The 18384-nt window shown below is 38.5% G+C and overlaps 1 protein-coding gene across 2 annotated transcripts in view; it reads right to left on the bottom strand.

Annotated features, from left to right (window-relative positions):
* AFG1L (AFG1 like ATPase) overlaps nt 1-18384 on the bottom strand; it is a 56440-nt gene that overhangs the window by 22816 nt on the left and 15240 nt on the right. For both annotated transcript variants that reach the window (XM_081857201.1, XM_081857200.1), the window contains 2 exons: nt 12560-12659; nt 6456-6514 (listed from right to left, as the gene is read on the bottom strand). In XM_081857201.1, the coding sequence (XP_081713327.1) occupies nt 6456-6514; nt 12560-12659 (159 nt within the window). The remainder of the gene's footprint in view (nt 1-6455; nt 6515-12559; nt 12660-18384) is intronic.

The raw sequence follows: 18384 nt of genomic DNA, 5'->3' as shown, positions 1-18384 counted from the left end.
AGCTACCCTACTTCTAACCCTGCTGCCCTCATTATGGTTTCCGAGTTCTGTGCACTTCATGCACATACCAGAAATCATTCCCCCACACCCCACTTCCCATTAAGTTCTACTTCTTCTAGTTCTGCATTCCCAAAACTGATTCCCCTCCTGATGTTTTAGACTACAACTTCCACCAGCCTCAGCCAGCAAGGCCATACCAGCTGGGGTTTACCAAAGTTGCCGTTGATAAAACATTGGCTGGGGGGAGCCGTAGCTTGCAGAAGGCTGTTCAACTGAGGGTTCAGACCAGGGGTTCTTAACCTGTGACCTGTAGACCCCATAGGCTTCATGAGGTCTGTGGACAGAGCATACACAAAAAATATTTTTCTACTGTGATAGAATAAATTGTGTGCAAAATTGTGTGTGTGTTTGTGTTTATGTGTATTTTTCTGGGGAGAGGACTTTCATCAGATTCTCAAAGGGGTCTGTGACCAAAAACAACAACAAAAAACACCCTTAAGAAACACATTTAGCCTGAAATCACATGCTTCACTCCTCTCTGTACAGTGGTACATCTAGATGCGAACGGGATCCATTCCGGAGCCTCGTTCGCATCTAGAAGCAAACGTAACTAGCGACGGCACATCTGTGCACACACGCGTCGCTTTTCGCCGCTTCTGCGCATGACATCATTTTGAGCGTCTGCACATGCGCAAGCGGCGAAACCCGGAAGTAATGCGCTCCGTTACTTCCAGGTTGTTGCGGAGCGCAACTCGAACGCGCTCATCCCAAAGCATATTCAACCCGAGGTATGACTGTATACTTATTTCATTGGCCTAAATCTCTCCCCCATGCATTGTATTTCTTCTTTCTGGATATTAGTTTGTCTTCAAATCATGACATGTAACACTGCCCACACTTCAGTTCCAAACATGGTACAAAGGGTACTAAAAAGCCTTCTATCTGAAGGTATATTGTCGGTTAAATGCACCTTGTAATCTAATAAAGAAACTGAAGATTCTGATTTATAAGGTAACCCAAGTCATAGGAAGGAGACAATAAACTATAGAAGAGTTAGTAGTACATTGTTTCATCTTTATTTGACCTTCTGAAGACAGTGATGGATATGATCAGGATATGATCTTAAAACAAAGATCCTGCCTTATCGTGTGAACATAAATTTCTGTAACAAAACGGAAAAGAGAGGAATCATCTACTATTTGTGGAATAAAAAAACTTGGTCAAACTATTGTTCAGTATGCACTCAGTCTTTGTCTTCATGTTCAGATGTTGTTCAAACAGCAGACTTAAAAGAAAATAATGTCAATGAATCCTCCCAAGCACTATACATGACCTCTGGGGTAATTAGCAATCATTGAAAAGCAACAAGACTAAAATGTTCTATTCTTTATTACTGTCAGCTCTTATCTTGATCAGCATTTTAATAAAGATGGTTCGTTCCTAAGACAGTTCCATGAATCAGTCATAATTACATCCTGACACGCAGTGAATAGTAAAGCAATACTAAATATCACTTCATCAACCTTTCTAACCTTTATGCAAGTATTAACAGTAAATAATTTTTACACAATCCAACAACAGAAAATCTGCATATATCTTAGCTTTGTAGAGAGTCTACCCTAAGTGAATTTCCTGTGACCTACACCAGCAAAACACAATCGGGCATAATTATTCAAGCTCCGGAGATATTCAGGTGTTGCTTTTTTTTTCAGAGTGTACAACTTCAAGCACAAAAGGCTACTTGTTCTACATAATAAACCCTCAAAGGGTTAAATGAAATGCCAGCTTCCTTTTCTCAAGCATATCCCAGTAGCTACAGAACTCTAAATTGAGAATAGAGTGCATGTACATAAATATTACATTTTTAAATAAATACAAAATGCTAAATCTAAAAAGATAAAAAGCATTTTAACACCCAAAATGATTTGATCAGGCCCTCAAGTTGGAAAAGAATACTGTGCATAAAATGTGTGCATAAGGCTATAGCTACTACTGCTGCTACGTTGTATAATTGGAGTCTGTATGTATTAAATCAGATTTGTTGTACTTAATATTTTTAAAGGCTGACAATTATTCTCTATTAATATTGATTTATTTCCTATGCTTGTTAAAACACTGTGGATATGAAGTAACTGTTCATTCTCCATAGCTGTATCATTGTCCAGAACCTCAGCTGGAATAATAAGTTTAGTTTCTCTGTTTCAGCACACAAAATTGATAATTTGGTTCCTTAATTCAAATTAGATGCTTTACAGTTGTTTCTGCATACCACGTAGCTGTAGCTATGCAACCGATTGAGATTGTTTGACTATAGTTGCAATAACTATAAAGTTCTTTAAAGTTCAGCTTAGTGGGTGCATAATCAAGAGAAAGTCCTAAACAAAGGGAAAAATATTAAGTTTTAGTGGGGAATAAGGTAAGAGTATAACACAGCTTCCTTTCTCAAGGTCTCTCAAGAGAATCATTCCCTACCCACTGCGCCAAACAGAAGTGATATGTAAACCAACATCTTGGTCTTTGACAAGGTGCTTTGCATTATATCCAAAAGTATAAACAACTCTTACAAAGAATGCACACCCACAACTAAGGATAGCTCTTATTCTAGTAAGTAAGAGGTATACAGTATGCCTTTCTGCAAAGCTATGTTTCATGATAGACTAAATGAGCAGTTGTTCAACAACAGGTCAAATATATAAAGATGACTAAGTTACTTTAACTCAGTTCCATCCAATATGAAGTTTGCTCACAATGCTTTCTTACTTCAAAATCTGATTTGTACTTCCTTCCTTGGCATGAATCTTTGCTCCTGCCAGAGCTCCAAACAAGGAAGAAGAAGAAAAGGGAAAGTGTTGATTTCAGAAACTAGATTTCCAGAATAAAAATAAATGTTTAAGATCTAAGCAGACTCAGGATGGCTTACGCCTATCTCTGATGAGGTCTGCTACCTCATTACCAACAACTGAAAACTTCTGCTGCATTTTGTTTCAAGAGAATCCAAAAGTCCTTGCTGTAAAGCAGACTGGGGGGTGCAGAGTCCATTCAGTCTTTCTGTATCACAACCATTATGTAAGAAGTATAAAACACTGCCTTTATGCTGCCAAGCCACAATGAATCCTCTTACATCAAAGCAGTTTCACCACTTGGGTTTTTTTCTTCCAAATTTATTCAAGCCAAGGGCAGGGAGACAACAATTCATACACGCTAATTACACCTAATTATCTATTCCTCTCCCCACCCCAACTTTCGGCCAGTGTTATTTGCTATTTGGGTTTCTCACAACCTCCTCTTGCCCTGTCCATCCAGCTCAACAGCAAGTCTTTGAAGAAAACAGTTGTGGCTTTTTAGAATATTCACAATGTAAGGTTCAACCCAAATTAAACTATTCCCATTATTAGTTTTGACACGTTTAATGTGTTAAATATGAAGGCCTTTTGCTTAATTTGGCAAATTCCTCATATCACTGCAAGGAGAGAATTGCCAGTAACACCCTCTCTTACGGGAGCTTCTCCTCACACTTTCTTTTCATGATCTAAATGAAATGTTTATTGGATTAAAGTTCTTCTCTGCAGACCTCCATGGTAGCCTGTGACAAAGCACTTACAAGCCTTATTAATTGGCTCGGACCTTTGGGGCGAGGGGGGTGGAGGAAGATAAGGAAGACCTTATTTTGCATTATATCACAAGCAAAGGAAACATTAAACAAATCAATTGCGTTACAAGCAATGCAATATTGCATATCTAACTCAGAATTTGAGCCAGCTGTTGGAACCAAAGCGTTCATTTGCTTCAACAGAGAACAACTATTATTAAGATCAAAATGGAATAGAATGCAAGAGTTTGCTATCATTATTTTACCTTCAGATGACAAATATATATATAATATATTTAATTGAAGGATTGTCAAGTAGTCATGTTACTGTACTTAAAATGCAATATATTTAACAAAATATATTTTAAAACCTTACCTGATTTTTAGACATTTATTAATTTGGATTGTGAGATACAAAACTTATAAATATATTCAGTGTGGTATGGATTTGCATACCTACCAAAAGACAGGTTTCGGATGATCAAACAGAATTTTTGAGTATTTAGAGTTCTAATTTTGTGCATTAAAGTGTAGCTACTTTTGAACTCAAACTCTCATATGCAATCATATTAAAAAGCCCCCCAAAAATACAATGTGAACTTTTGAGCCAAAGTCTGTTCTAGTCTTATATTTACTGAGTGTATGCTTGCACGTGTATACCCCCTCATTTTCTCTCACTCTCATTCTTGTTTTCTAATGCTAAACACAATGATTCACAACTGAACTGCATTGTAAATTCCAAAAGTAATCCATTTAATTAACACAGGGGGAAAAAAGAGAAAAGCAGAGCCTACAACTTCCACAGGTTGGGAAAGAAAGAGTCTTCTATTTAAGACTTGCTTGGGTACTTACTAAGAAGGGAAACAAAAGGCCTAACGTCTTCAGTAATGAAAAAGTCAATTGATAAGTGAAGACATCACAATATCAAAGACTTAATCCCAGCAATTCTGACTCAGGTGACAGCTCAGCAGAGGTCAGGGTGCTGACACTGACCACAAAAGCAAATTTTAACCATTCAGCATACTGAAAGCTACTGGGCTATCACAGCATTAGAATGGAACTAACTGACAAATCAATTTAATCACCAAGATGACTTTTTTATTTTAAAAAGAAATTGTCAATTCACAGGTCTGTGTGCTTCTAACACAGGTGGCTTGACAAAGGCAGAACACATAATCAAAGACATTTTATATCTTCTAACCGGTGCCAGAATCCCACCCCCTGTCCCAAGATCTCTCTGAATCTGCTGGTAGTAGTTTCCTGACCTAATAGTAGTATAAAGTTGAATCTTCTTCCAAACATTAATAGTGGCTTTTTGACAAAAAATAAATATTATTATTTAGTGGGGTGAAAGCCGATGGAAGAATAGGAAATAATCAAACAGTCCAATTTTATACATGTTTACTCAGAAGCAAGTACCACTGAGTTCAAATAAAAGGACTTATTCCCGAGGCAATGTACATACAGTTTTATCACTGCATAAATGCTAATGGCTGTTCTATAAGAGAATCAATACTAAACACAGTTGTTTGCACAAAATCAGGTTTATTGTGTTGATTTCTAAGGATCAGGAGCTGACTACTTGGAATCCCACTCATAGAAGAAGGAAACCTAAGTAAAATAACCCAGACTCAACTCAGACTTAAATTGTCATGGATTGCACCTTTAGTATCTAAGCAGGCTTTGTGGATTTATCACTTCCACAGTGAATGTCTTTGCTTCTACCTATAGAAGGCTCTCCACACTATTTTTTAAAAATTCACTTCTTTCATGTCATACTGATTTTACACTGGCATTTTTTGGCCATGTAGAAGGGAGAGATGCAGGCTGCAGTCTTATTTTCACTTACCTGAGAGTAAGTCCTATTAATATCAATGGGACTTGCTCTGAAATATGTGTATTTAGACGATTATAGACTAATAAAATGAAAAAGAACCCTTCCCTATTCAATTAAAATTTTGATCAAAGTAAGGAAATTCTAGGTTACCAAAAAAATTAAGCAATCAGAAAACGGCTGCAAGAACCAAGTGCAGTTGAAGTGCAATCTCCAGGAGTCCAAATTTAGTTTGTATTGGACTCCCATAGAAAAATTAGGAAGTAGTTCATAAAAGTTGGTAACCCACAGACAAACCATGCATCAATGAGCCCTTCTTCGTGTAAGATTAAGATATAAATCCAAACGCTAATACATTTTCCCTTTCTCTTTGTACCTAAAAGCTGGGAAACCTGAATTTGTGAAACCCATGACACAATAGCAATTTCATTTTTTAAAAAATATTGATTTTGGTATCTGGCATGAGTGATTACTATAATGTATTGATCTGAAATGTTTTTACTGCTATTGTGACTGTGATTATAATGTTTATATTTTATATCCTTTAAATTATTTGAAAGGTTGTACGCCACCATTGGAAATATTGTATTCAGAAAGCAAGTGAAGAATTTTAAAAAGATAATAAATAAATAATCATAGGAAAAATGAACCTTGTAGTCATTTGTATTTTTGAAAAGAGTAGAATAGTAACAGGTAATAATGGATAGTGCTCTCCTAGACCTGGCTTGGGATTTTTTCTGTCTTCATGAATACTACATGTGGAAAAAAGCTGAGAAGTAAAAATTTCCTTCTGTTCTGAGCATGTTTCCTTTTATGTTGTTGCTCTGAACTCTGTCATTCAGTTTGGAGAAAAAGTAGAGCCTCAAGATTCAAAAATATTACAAATGAAATCTTAACTTCTGCCTCCCCTAATTGAGTTAATCCCAGAAGGTTAAAGAAAATTACTCCCAGAAATATGAACAAAACAGTTTTGCAATAAAGATGCTTATCAGTAAACTAGCAAGATCCCTTATCAAGCACATCTTCCTTTACCTTAAGAACAGCAATGAATGGCACGAAGTTCACTCTTTGGAGCCCATTTTTATAGAGATCTGAAAGAGAACACATGGATATTATCCTCACCACATACTTCTGACAGGATTGTCTTTTGGTCTTACTTACAAATACAAGTTCTACATTAGGGAGAAGGAACCTTTTGTCTTCCTAGCATTGTGGACTAAATTCCCATCAGCTATGTTGGGCTGTGCCAATGGGAATTAGAGTTGAACAGTATGGTTGAGTTCAACACAGCTAGGATTGTCATACGCCCAGATTTTCCCAGGCATATCCACAATATTGAAGTCGGCAGCAGTGTCCAGGCAGAAACTGGGCAGTGTCCAGGGAAATCCAGCATTTTTTTTAGCCCCTAAAGCTCAACAACTTTGACCAAAAAACATTTCCCCACTGTTTGAAATATGGGAACCCTAACACAGGCTCTCTATCTCTGTTCTACCAAATCAAGAAATAAGTGAGGAAAAAAAGAAAATAATTTAAATTTAAATCTTTGGCTGCAATGTTTTTTTAAGATTAAACTGTATTTAAAAGTAATTAATATATTCTTCTTACTTAATTAAATTAACCGCATAGTTTAAATGTACCGGTATCTCATTGCTTTGGAGAGGTTAACATTATAAAGCATAAACAGTAAAGCTACACAATACAGTGATTAACATTTCAGTATCTGCTTTTTAAAATATACTTAAACTCTAATGTATAAGAGACAAAAAACATCATTAAAAAATAAATTTGACTGCATTACACTCTAAATAAGAAAAATGGGAGGAAATAGAGCATCCCCAGAATATTTGATTTGAATCTATGATAAAACGTGAAAACATGTATGTATACATGCATGCATGCATGCATGAGTTTTGTGCAATTTATCATAGCCTTCCCTCCCCCACCCCGAAAAAGACAAAACACACGAAAGGGCTATCAGTAGGCTGTGCACATGCTCATAACTCTGACATTTACTGCTCAGTGGAAAAAGGGAATGGAAGGAGTGTGATTACAGGCACAGAATTTTTCTCAATCTGAACACATCCTGTCACTGGTGTGGATGGAAAAAAGCAACAGCTAATCAGCAACACATGAGTGCTGGTGTAGACAGCCCACTACAGTTTTGCTCCAAAAAACTTCAGAACACAGCATCTATAATGATACATCTGGAAGGGCCCACTCTTGCAACAATCATAAATAAATGTATTATATTGCAGTTTTAAACATATCTTTAATATGTATATAGTTTTAACTATCAGTGTTTAATTGTTTTTAATGGGTGTTATTTTCTATGTTTTAGCTGTTCTTGTTTTTATCTGGAAGCTGCCTTAAGTCCCATCAGGGGAAAAGACAGGGTAATAATAATAATAATAATAATAATAATAATAATAATAATAATAATAAAACGTGCTTGACAGTAAGTTCCATTTAAAACAATGGAGTTCACTGTCCCAAGCAAATGCATTTATCGCCATGATGTAATAGATGTATTCTCATTTGTTGTATTTTATAGTATCTGTGATTCAGGAAGATTGGACACAAATAAATAACTGAAACTGACCCAGAATATCTCAGCATATGATTCTAACTCATTTGGCAAAATGCAGATACCATGGATCACATCAAAACTGAGGAGTAGGGGAGGAGAAAGAATGGTTTTGTCTGCAAGTAATCTGCTGGTAACAGCACTCCAACAAAACTGCTCTGCAGCAGAGAAAGCTGAGCTTTCAGGATAATACAAACTTATTTCGCTCACATCCCATTGAAATAATATAATGTGTAGCACACTTTGGGCCTCCTGAAGGAATCATCAGCTTTACGCTTAATCAAACTATTGCCAGCTGCAGGAACTGGAAGCACTGTGTCAATGCATGCCCGACCCACACTGTGGATTCTCAGAGTGATAATCCACTAGCCAGCAAAGCTGATAGGATCCAAAGCAAGGCGTGCAGTCAGCAGAGTTGGTCTTCTGCAGCAAGTGTGAAGGTATCTCAGAGGAAAGGTTTGTAAAAATGCACTTGCCCAAGACAGCACACACATTCCCTTTGGATGTGCTATAATGCTTATTTGGAGCAACAAAACTGCTGTCTGGAGGTAAGCATAAGAAAATTAAATCCTGAATAAACTTCAGGAATACCTTTACTCTGGCCAAGGATATGGGTTAGCCTGAAGACTATCTTTAGTAAGGGTTTCCGTTTCAAGCATATACAGTCATATTTCAGACTATTTATAAAGGACTGTGAACTCAATGCTTGTTTTTGTATAATGGTTAAGCACTGTCATAGTCATTTGCTGATATTGCATGACATGGAAACTATCATGGTCCAGTTGGCTTTGTTGGGACTATGACAGTGCTTAACCAGGATCGGGACAATTCCAATAAAGCCGAGCATGATTTTAGCAGATTAAATTCCATGAAAATCCCTCCTCCTCTGGAAGCTTAGCTTCAGTTCCTGAAAACCAGCCAAAACAATTGAGCCTTATGATGTTTCCAGAAGAGCTGCACACTCATTAATTGAATTTCTGAGAGGCAGAGCATGCCATGATTGTTAATCCTAGCACGAAGACAGGGTTGCTTTTTTTTTTATTTTTAGGAAGACCTCAAAATTGTTGAGCTTTTTAGATTGACTTGCCTAAGATACAGGACAAAGCGCCACATTTCAGAAATCCCTCTTGGACATATGGCAGCCCTAACACTGATGTTGTGCTGGGTATAAGACAAGGTTCTCAAACTGAAATTAGCGAGCTTCATTAAGGTGGTTGCTTATTACAATATGTACCGTAATAAGTTAAATAAACAGTAAAAATCAATTAAAAAGCATACAACATCTGGCTCAGTGCATTACAACTGTAAGAACAGGTAGAAAGATCCTCAGCAATTTTCAAGTAGTCCGTAGGACTGGGAGTGGAAAGTCTGTGAACCACAGGTCTAAGCTTTTTAAAGTTTCATAGGCAGAGACTGGTACCTGAAATTACAACATTGTTTTTCTCATTTCTATGAACTTCTCAATTTTGTCAGTCACATACTACATGAAGACTATGCTAGAGGTATTGGTTTAAATCCAGGCATAGGCAACCTCAGCCCTCCAGATGTTTTGGGACTACAACTCCCATCATCCCTAGCTAACAGGACTAGTGGTCAGGCATGATGTGAGTTGTAGTCCCAAAACATCTGGAGGGCCGAGTTTGCCTATGCCTGGTTTAAATCTGCCTAAATAGCAACAGGACTCTGCAGATGCTATGGCATTTTTTAATGAGCTTCAGCATTATAATTAAGGCAGGAGTAAGAAACCTCAGGCCCAGGGGCCAAATGAAACCCTCCAGTGTCTCCATCTGGTCCCCAGGATTCTGCCCAAGGTTGAACCCCTCATTGGTCCTTCTATGTCCTTTCCTCTAGTAATCTTAACCAGCTTGAAAGTGTCTTTGACTTATGATGACAGTTATTGCTTTCCTTGATGAAGGATGGCAAGTGGTGTTTCTAGCCACACCCACCACTGATACATGGCCGCTACACAGAATTGTGGCCATTGAATTGAACAAAGTTTCCCATCATTGCATTACAGTATTAATGATGGGGTTCTGGACAAATATATGTGAGATCACCCTTGTATGGTTCTGCTTATTAGGAAACAATAACTCCTACCATCCCAGGGGTTCAGTCTTTCCTGTTCACTCAAGAGTGTTGCTGGCAGTGTCCACAAATGATTTTTCACCAATGCCATTTGGTAAGGCTGGCTCCTTTTTTCAGGCTGCCGAAATCATGCCTTTGTAGAATCAGAGCTAGACTTACTATAATGCACCTTATGTATTGTTGCATTTGCTGATATACAGAAATTAATATTATGCCTCTAGCCAGAGGTAGTCTGTGGAAGCTCATCATGCCAATGAGCCTCCTAGCCTGACTTCCTACTACTTATGAGCATAATTTGGTGTGTAGGTGTTTAGAACTCTTAGCAGTACAGGTTCAATCAAGAGAACATATCCTCTTTCAGAACCCCTTCACAACTTCTACACCCAATAAAGATGTTCTTTGAATATAGAATCTGCTCATCAAGGGTACACAAAGCGCTGTTTTCAGTGGCTGCCCCAAAATCCTTTCTTCTGAAGACATAAAACACCTAACGTCTGAACTTCATTCATAGAAATGTGGCCAATCACTTCCCCCTTTTTATACTCATTTTTGAAAACTATGCATAAACCAGTAATACAGCAGGCAAGGTTACCATGGGATATGTCTTCTGGGTTTTAAAAATTATGTATTTTAAAAAACTGGATTAGCTTATGATTATTTCCAAGATTTTGAGATGGAGCAAACTAGAAAGTGTAATAAACTATTCAACTTGAAACAGGCAAAACATAACTAATGGAGGCTATCAGACCTTTCCAATAACCTTGGAGGAAGCTGGCTCCCAGAGGAAATCATAAAGCTGTCAGTCAAACACAAAAACTCATCTCTAGGTGGTTTATTCCAAACAATTAGCTGACGGACAGGATACTGTTTGAAGATAGGAAGTCATGAATTGGGCCCACCTTGCTAGATCTCCATGCTTCTTATCACTATCTGGGTAGACACCGGCCAGAGACCCAACTTCTGTTTATTAGGGAGAGTCATTTTATATTTATTCCCAGTTCCTACTCTGTTCACTTGTATTGCAGTGTTGAGTATCTGGTAATAGGCCATGGAGAGCACTTCCTCACCAGTCATTTATTGATGTGAGAAGCCAGCTGAACCTGCTGTTTCATTTAAGAATTGAATGAAGTCTGTGAAAGTCTACTAAGGATCTTACCATATTATCCACACGGAACCAGCAATGGTAGTATTAGTAAATACATATATGTTTTTCAGAAATTCTTGAGAAACAAACATAACTACACTAGATTGCAGAAAATAACAGTACTGAGTAAATATGCAGTTTTTATCTGCAATATCATATTTGCAGTACTTACCATAAACCACTCCTCTCACACACAAATGGCTGACTACAGATTATGTCTCTGTAATAGTACAGCTAGTAGATGTTTTTTGTTCCCTACTAGTTTTTAAGAAACAATCAAAATATAAAGTGATTAAAGAAAAGTTTTTGTTCCTTTTAGATGTTTACTTAGCAACAAAGATATGTGAAGTTTCATTTTCAGTTTTAAGTTTATTAAACATGTTTCCACATTAATTTGCAATTTCATTCAACATTTGTTGAGAAACTTTAAAGATTTTCATGTTCTTTCTTGTAGCAGCCAGTCATTTTCTTAGTTTCTTATTCCAATTATTTATTACATTTCTTGCTACAGTTACACCTGATTGTTTTAGAGTAGGTCTCATTAATCTTGGGCCTTATGCCAGAGAATATATCACTATCATTTGTCTATTTTATCATGCAATTATTATTACATTGTATGCTTATCCTTGTCTTTCTTCACAGAGCTCAGGACAACGTACATTGTTCTCCCCCACTCACTACCCTGTAAGGTAGGTTAGGCAGAGAAAAAAATGACTGGTCCATGGCCATTCTGAGCTTCACGACTTAAGTGGAGATTTGAACCCATTCTCCTTGGATCTAGTCTGACACTTTGAATACTACATCACATTTACGTGAGCATCCATTTTTCTCAGCTCATTCTCCCTGATGATCAGCAATATTACCAATCCTATAAATAATTACCCAGGGGGCAGTCATAAATACATAATGCTGATCACCCTTCCCCTCACCTTTTTCTTCCTTCCACTTTCCATCTTCTAGCATGAAAGGACCATTGGCTTTTCAGTGCTACAACAATTGTTCCATGAACTGAAGACACTTCCATTCACATAAGAAGAGTTTTGTTCACAGAAGTTCATGACTGCAACTCTCCTGCTCAGAGTTCCTACCTCCTATACACCATGCAGTTTCCTTAGCATGACTATATTCCTCACTTCCATATATTTGAACAGAAGCCAAGGAAGTGTGCCATTTAGGGCACAGCGTAGAACCTTAAAAAATTACAATAGAAACAACACAAGAGATTGATCTTAATTAGAAAATGAATACATGTAATGCTACCTTATCAAGGCATCTATTCCTTTCCAGTGAAAACGCCAATAGCAACATATTGTTTGGTTTTACCTTCTGGTGGCCTGTTGGATGTTGCTACAACAACAACACCATTTTGAAACAGGTTTTCAAAGAGCTGCTTGAGAATCATGGCATCAGCAATGTCTGTGACCTGCGGAAGACAACACCGCCATCATGAGAGGCTGATTTTGACTTGCTCCATTAACTGATCTGCAACTGGTTTTTTGTAGTCACAAAAGAGGCTTGTTGGTTAAATGACAGAAGATTCTAATTACCACTTGCAGCAGAAAAGGAGGGAATAATTAATAAGCAGTGAATGTGCAACAATATGTTGGTTCTTTATTACAGAGCCCCATCATTTTTTAACAAACTGCTGGAACAATTCTGTGTTAACTTCCATTCTAAAACTACAGGTGGGAAACACAGAAAAATAGATCCAAACATTTAAGAGGCCTTATTAATTTGGACCAACACACACACACAACCCTCAGAAGATCAAGGAAGAAAATACATACCAGCTGCTTTACACTTCTATTACCTTTCCAGCAAAGGATCACAAAGGTGACTTTAAATGGTCATGGAACTTTTGGAAAAAAGGACAAGTAGCCAAGTATACATAATCAGCTGCTGTTGAAAATAGAATGATATGACATAGATACTATTGTGCAATTGTTGCACAAAACAATTCAACAGATGGCCCATCACAAAAAATAAGCAATTTCATTGTTCTTTTTAAGTGCCTTCTATTACTGTCCATGAATAATCAAAAAGGCACTGCAGTCAGTTCCAGCACAGTCAGCCTCTTCTAACCTTCACAGACACAAATCACTCTCTCCCTTCATAGACACACACATACACACTCACTAACTCGTTGTCTCAATAAAAACGAGGGCAGCAATTAATAATGAAAAGAAACTTTTGTCTGAACGTTTTCACTTTCTTGCTTATTGTTCATCAAATTATTACAGTTGGGCTCAAAATACTAACTTTATTATACGCTGAATTTAAATTAAACACAAACTTACCATGGAGAAAGAGAACAAATGCAGAAGCAGGTATGAGAAAGGCCAGCTGAAAATGGTTTAAGGCAGAGCTGAGTTTTTGAACAAAGTAGCTGTAATACATCTGAAATCAGAGCAAACAGCTCAGCTGCCTTTGCCCATAGTACCCTTCTATGCTTCTTTAAAAGGCACTTGTGACACATTAAGAGCTAGTTTTGGAAGAGGCTCTGTCTGAACCAATTGACTCACGGCTGCAGGACTGGGCGGTGGGGGGGCCCCTGCAATACTGTGAATGGGGTGGCTGCACATGCAAACACAATCAATCCTGACATATAACCATGAGAGAAATTAGGATCTTTGGGGCCAGGAATAAAGAAAGAAAAAGAGAACTAAACAGGTTTTTAAACAACAACAAAACCTAGCTTCATGAGACCATTGAAATATGCAGAAGGCAACAGAAAGGAAAAGAGGAAGAAATACACACCTTTCTTCTAGTTTGGAAATTGAAGTGGAAGGCGTCATGCAATAGGACAATCTAGGTTTACAACAGGGAGACTTTGACAAGGCATAACACTCTGGCACATTAAGCTGCAAAATATTTATGACCAGAGGAAATGCAAAGAGGCCTTCTCAGTTGGTGTTTTGATGTTTCAGAATTTGAATCTATTTGCCTACCAAAATACATTAATTTTTTTAAAAGCTACATAATTAAAAAAGCAAGAGTCATTCTGTGTACTTGGGTGCCAATTTATGTCCTTTTGATCCTGTGTAGCTTTGGAAGAGAAGACAAAAGTGAAAGCATTCTCAAAGCCCAGGTTCTTTCTGTGCCCAGCATTCATTATAAATAGGAACAAAAGAAAAGGATACAAATTACCAATAAGAGGGATCTGCTAATGGAGAGAATGGAGAAATTTCATTAGCATTTAAGAGAAAAGATTTTTATGACCTAGAGTTGCTTTCTTTTCTCTTAAGTTGAAAAAAAATCATAATGTATGTGTGCAAGTGCTTGAAGCTCAGTTATCCTCTGATTGGTACAGTTTCTTATAATGAATGAAGAACATAAGCATGTATAAGCAGTAATTAGTGTTAGCTCAAAAATAAGAGCTTAAGTTTTTTTATTACATGTTTTCAACAGCTTTTCCGGAATATAAGCATTGCATAAAGCATATTCATTTTTACCAAACACATGAGATATTGATAACATCACACAGTGCTTCTCAATTTTTCTGTCTTCCATACAGTTAGCATTCTATCCCCCCCTTACCATTAATGACTTCAGACTATGTTTCTGAAGAGCCTTTTCATTTCTGGTTGGGATTTATGAGGATGACATAAGACTAAGGGAGAAGACAGATGCAATATAAAAAGAGCATTCACTGGATGCAGGATGAAAAATAGTATTTATTTTAGCAGCACATCCCAATGTGCACTAATGCAACAGAATCTGGGCAATGACAATCAACCTACATGCTATAGCAATGACAGAAACTAACTTCTGTATTTTATAGTTACTATGTGTGCTTAATTTCATTTGGAACAAAATCTGTAACTGCTTTAATCAATCCTGTGATTTGAAGTGAAAGCCAAAGTGGCTCTTCCATCTCTTGAACACTGTCGATGTAGTAAATACAGTGGACCCTCGGGTTATGTTACCTTTGGATAACATAATTTTTGGGTTGCGAATGCGGCAAACCTAGAAGTGTATACTTCCGGGTTTCGCCACGCACACAAGTGCAGAAGCGCTCTATTGCGCCGTGTGCAGAAGCGACACCTCTTCTTACGAAATTTTCGGGGTGTGCACGGACCCCTGGAAAGGAATTAAATCTGTATCTGGAGGGTCCACTGTACAGCAGAATGTGTTTCAAGACCCGGGGTTAGCTCAAATAGTTACATATTTACAAACAGTTTCAATTTTTATAAATAATAACTGAATACAATAATTTAGAATTTAGACATATTGTTTCATACGAGGAGGTTACTGTAATTACCTTGACACTCTCTTTTTGTTTCAAGTCTACAAATATGACATCTTGAAAAGTTGACCAATCAATTAATCAAGCACTTTTTAATGCTTCTGATTACATTTGACCAATCAATTGAACAGCATCCCACTCCTTCAAAGCAGAGAACACAAGTCCATCAAGTCACAACAAGTAGTAGAAAAGGGTATGAACACACAGGCCAGGAATGTAATACAAGCCAGAAAGCCATGTGTCTTAGTACATGGCCAAGAAACACACAGTTGAAAAGAACACACTGGATGAGAATTCGACAATGTCGTACTTGAAGTAGACCCACTGAAAGCCATGGACTTAAGAATCTTCAGGAAGACTTTGTTGGGTATCAGCCACAGTCATAAAAATGGTCACCTAGTTACTAGTGAGCAGCACTGGCGGAGGAAGAGGAGTGCGGGGTAAGCGCACCGCCCCTGGCAGCGCGATCCCAGTAGGGTGCCAACGTGGCTGCCCCCTCCGCCCGCAACGGGCACCACGCCTCTGCTGGCGGCACACAACGCCATGCCCCTAGGACGCGTGCCATGCCCCTGCGGGCGGTGCGCCCCGACCTTGGGACGTGCGCCAGCCCTGTCCCCACCTGTTCTCCGCCCCCCTGGTGCCGAAGCATGAAGCTCTGTCACTGGTAAGCAGTAAGGTCATTCTGAAATGAATGTCACAGAAGCTTGCCTGAGGTTAAAGACCAGAACCAGCTAGAAATCACAGTACCTTATGCGGTGACTGTTATGGTGGCAGTCATTGAAAAATAGTACATGCCTCAGGACTACACATCTGACACAAACCCAGGCACAGGGCTAGCCCAACCATGAGGCAAAGCGAGTGGCCACCTCAGGGAGCAGGATCCACAGGGACAGCAGATCCGGCCTCCAAGGAATGCATCGCCCACTCCTGCCAAGGCAGCAGCAGCAACAACAACAACTGTGGTGAGCTCCTAGAAGGTTCAATCTGCCTTATCCTTGGCATCCCCCTCCATGCCACTTCAGCTGTGGCCCCTTGGCAAATAGGAAGCGCTGCTGGTCTCCTACCACCCTTGTTCCCGATGTAGATCTTCACTCACCCTGACTTCCTTGGCAGGGGAGTGCCATTTTGTGGCTTGCCTCAGGTGATATACCTCACATCCATCCATTCCAACCATCCTCTGTTTGCACTACTGCTTCACTCTATAAGCCTAGTTTAGTCTCCAACCCAGGCATGTGTCACTGGCCTGATATCTGTACATATAACAACTATGGCTGCTGGAGAGCAAAATCAGTGCCTCTCATACCAGTATGACATGAGGGCTGCTCTTGATCTGCTGTTGTCCCCTTGAACAAGAGGAGATGCAGTACCCAGCTGTCACTATTTCAGTGTCAAGACTGTCGCTTGGAGGAATTAAAGAAAAAGGAATATCTCAATCTAAAGTTATTGCCCAGGGCACAACAATATAGAAACGTTTTATAGAAACATTAGCTTCTAACGTTTTTTTCAAATCCTTTCTATCAGTTACCTATAGAAAGCAACTTTATAGGTGCTTTTCTTCAAACAGTTTTAGCAGCAGAGAAAGTGAATGCTAGAAGACATTTGGGTCCAGCAGCTCATGCTGAGATTCAACTCCCTGACGCTGGGTAACTCTGGTGAAATCATTTTCTCATATTTCAAGTATCAATTGGCAAATGGAAATCATCGTGACCACAGAGCTCTTTTGAGGGGGAAGTGGTATCTTATCAGATAATGTATCTTGGTTGCCATTTCATTTTTTCTTCTTCAGAAGTACACAGTGGATAATATCTTGCTTCTAAAATTACCTTCACAAGGGTATTCTTTCCATGCTCCCTTTTTCCAGTGGAGAAAGCTATTGTTGTAGCATATGAAGTTCAAAGCTACCATCATCATCCACATGTCTAGTGCCCAACTATCTAACCCATTAAAATTGTATCTCACTGTACTTCATATTGATGGCAGCCCATTAATACACATACTCTATGATCATTCAGCTAATGGCTCTGGAGCCAACGCTTACCTCACTCACCCATTTAACAGTATCCAAGGCCTTAAAGTCAAGGTATATTATATACACTACATCTCCATAGTCTGCTATGCCAGTTTCCTATCAAAGGAGGAAATTAGGCTAGACTGGTATAATTTGTCTTTGGCTGATTCATGCCATTTATCATATTCCCTATTCTCCACTGGTCATTTACAAATGGTCTGCAGCTCAGTTGCTGGATATAACAGGGACACAATGGGACTACAAGTATTTTAATGATGAACTCCTCAACAGATTTATCACCTGTCAGGAAACAAACACACTTGATTGCCTTGTGCCACCTTGATTACTATTAACCCAGCTGTGAATTTTCACATGCCAAAGGAAAAAAAATACTGGGATATTGCAAAAGGGAAGTGGCAAGATTCCACACAACAATGTGGACAGCTCTGATTCTGGGCTTCTTGAACTATAAAGCTGGAATAAATTTGGATTACTACTTTGTAGATGTACTTTTGTCTAAAGAAAACTCCGGATAATCTTGTTTCAAGTATTATAGCATGAAGAGGTCTCTGAAGGCACTGTTTGTAGGACAAAACTCAGCTGAATGAAGCAACTGACTATTGCAGTGGAATAAAATGCCCTATTGAATGCAGCAGCTCAGTTCAGAATTGCATCCACAGCTTCATTTCTTTGTTTTGTCCTGTGACAAAGAGAGTAATCTACATTATTAAGTGATTGTGCTGGCCAGAAACAGCATCCACACTGACTATGCTATTCAGGGCATCCAGAGGATCAGTATACTGATCAGTGCAGATTTCAGCTCATTCCCAAGGTAGCACAAGATGAAACTTTACAAGGTCAAAAACAGGATTCTCAACCCTGTGTGGGCTTCAT

This window comes from Podarcis erhardii, assembly GCF_964252035.2.
Source record: "Podarcis erhardii genome assembly, chromosome: 3".
Lineage (NCBI taxonomy): Eukaryota > Metazoa > Chordata > Lepidosauria > Squamata > Lacertidae > Podarcis > Podarcis erhardii.
Note: the sequence above shows the minus strand (reverse complement) of the source record. Positions and strands in the feature narration are given on the sequence as shown.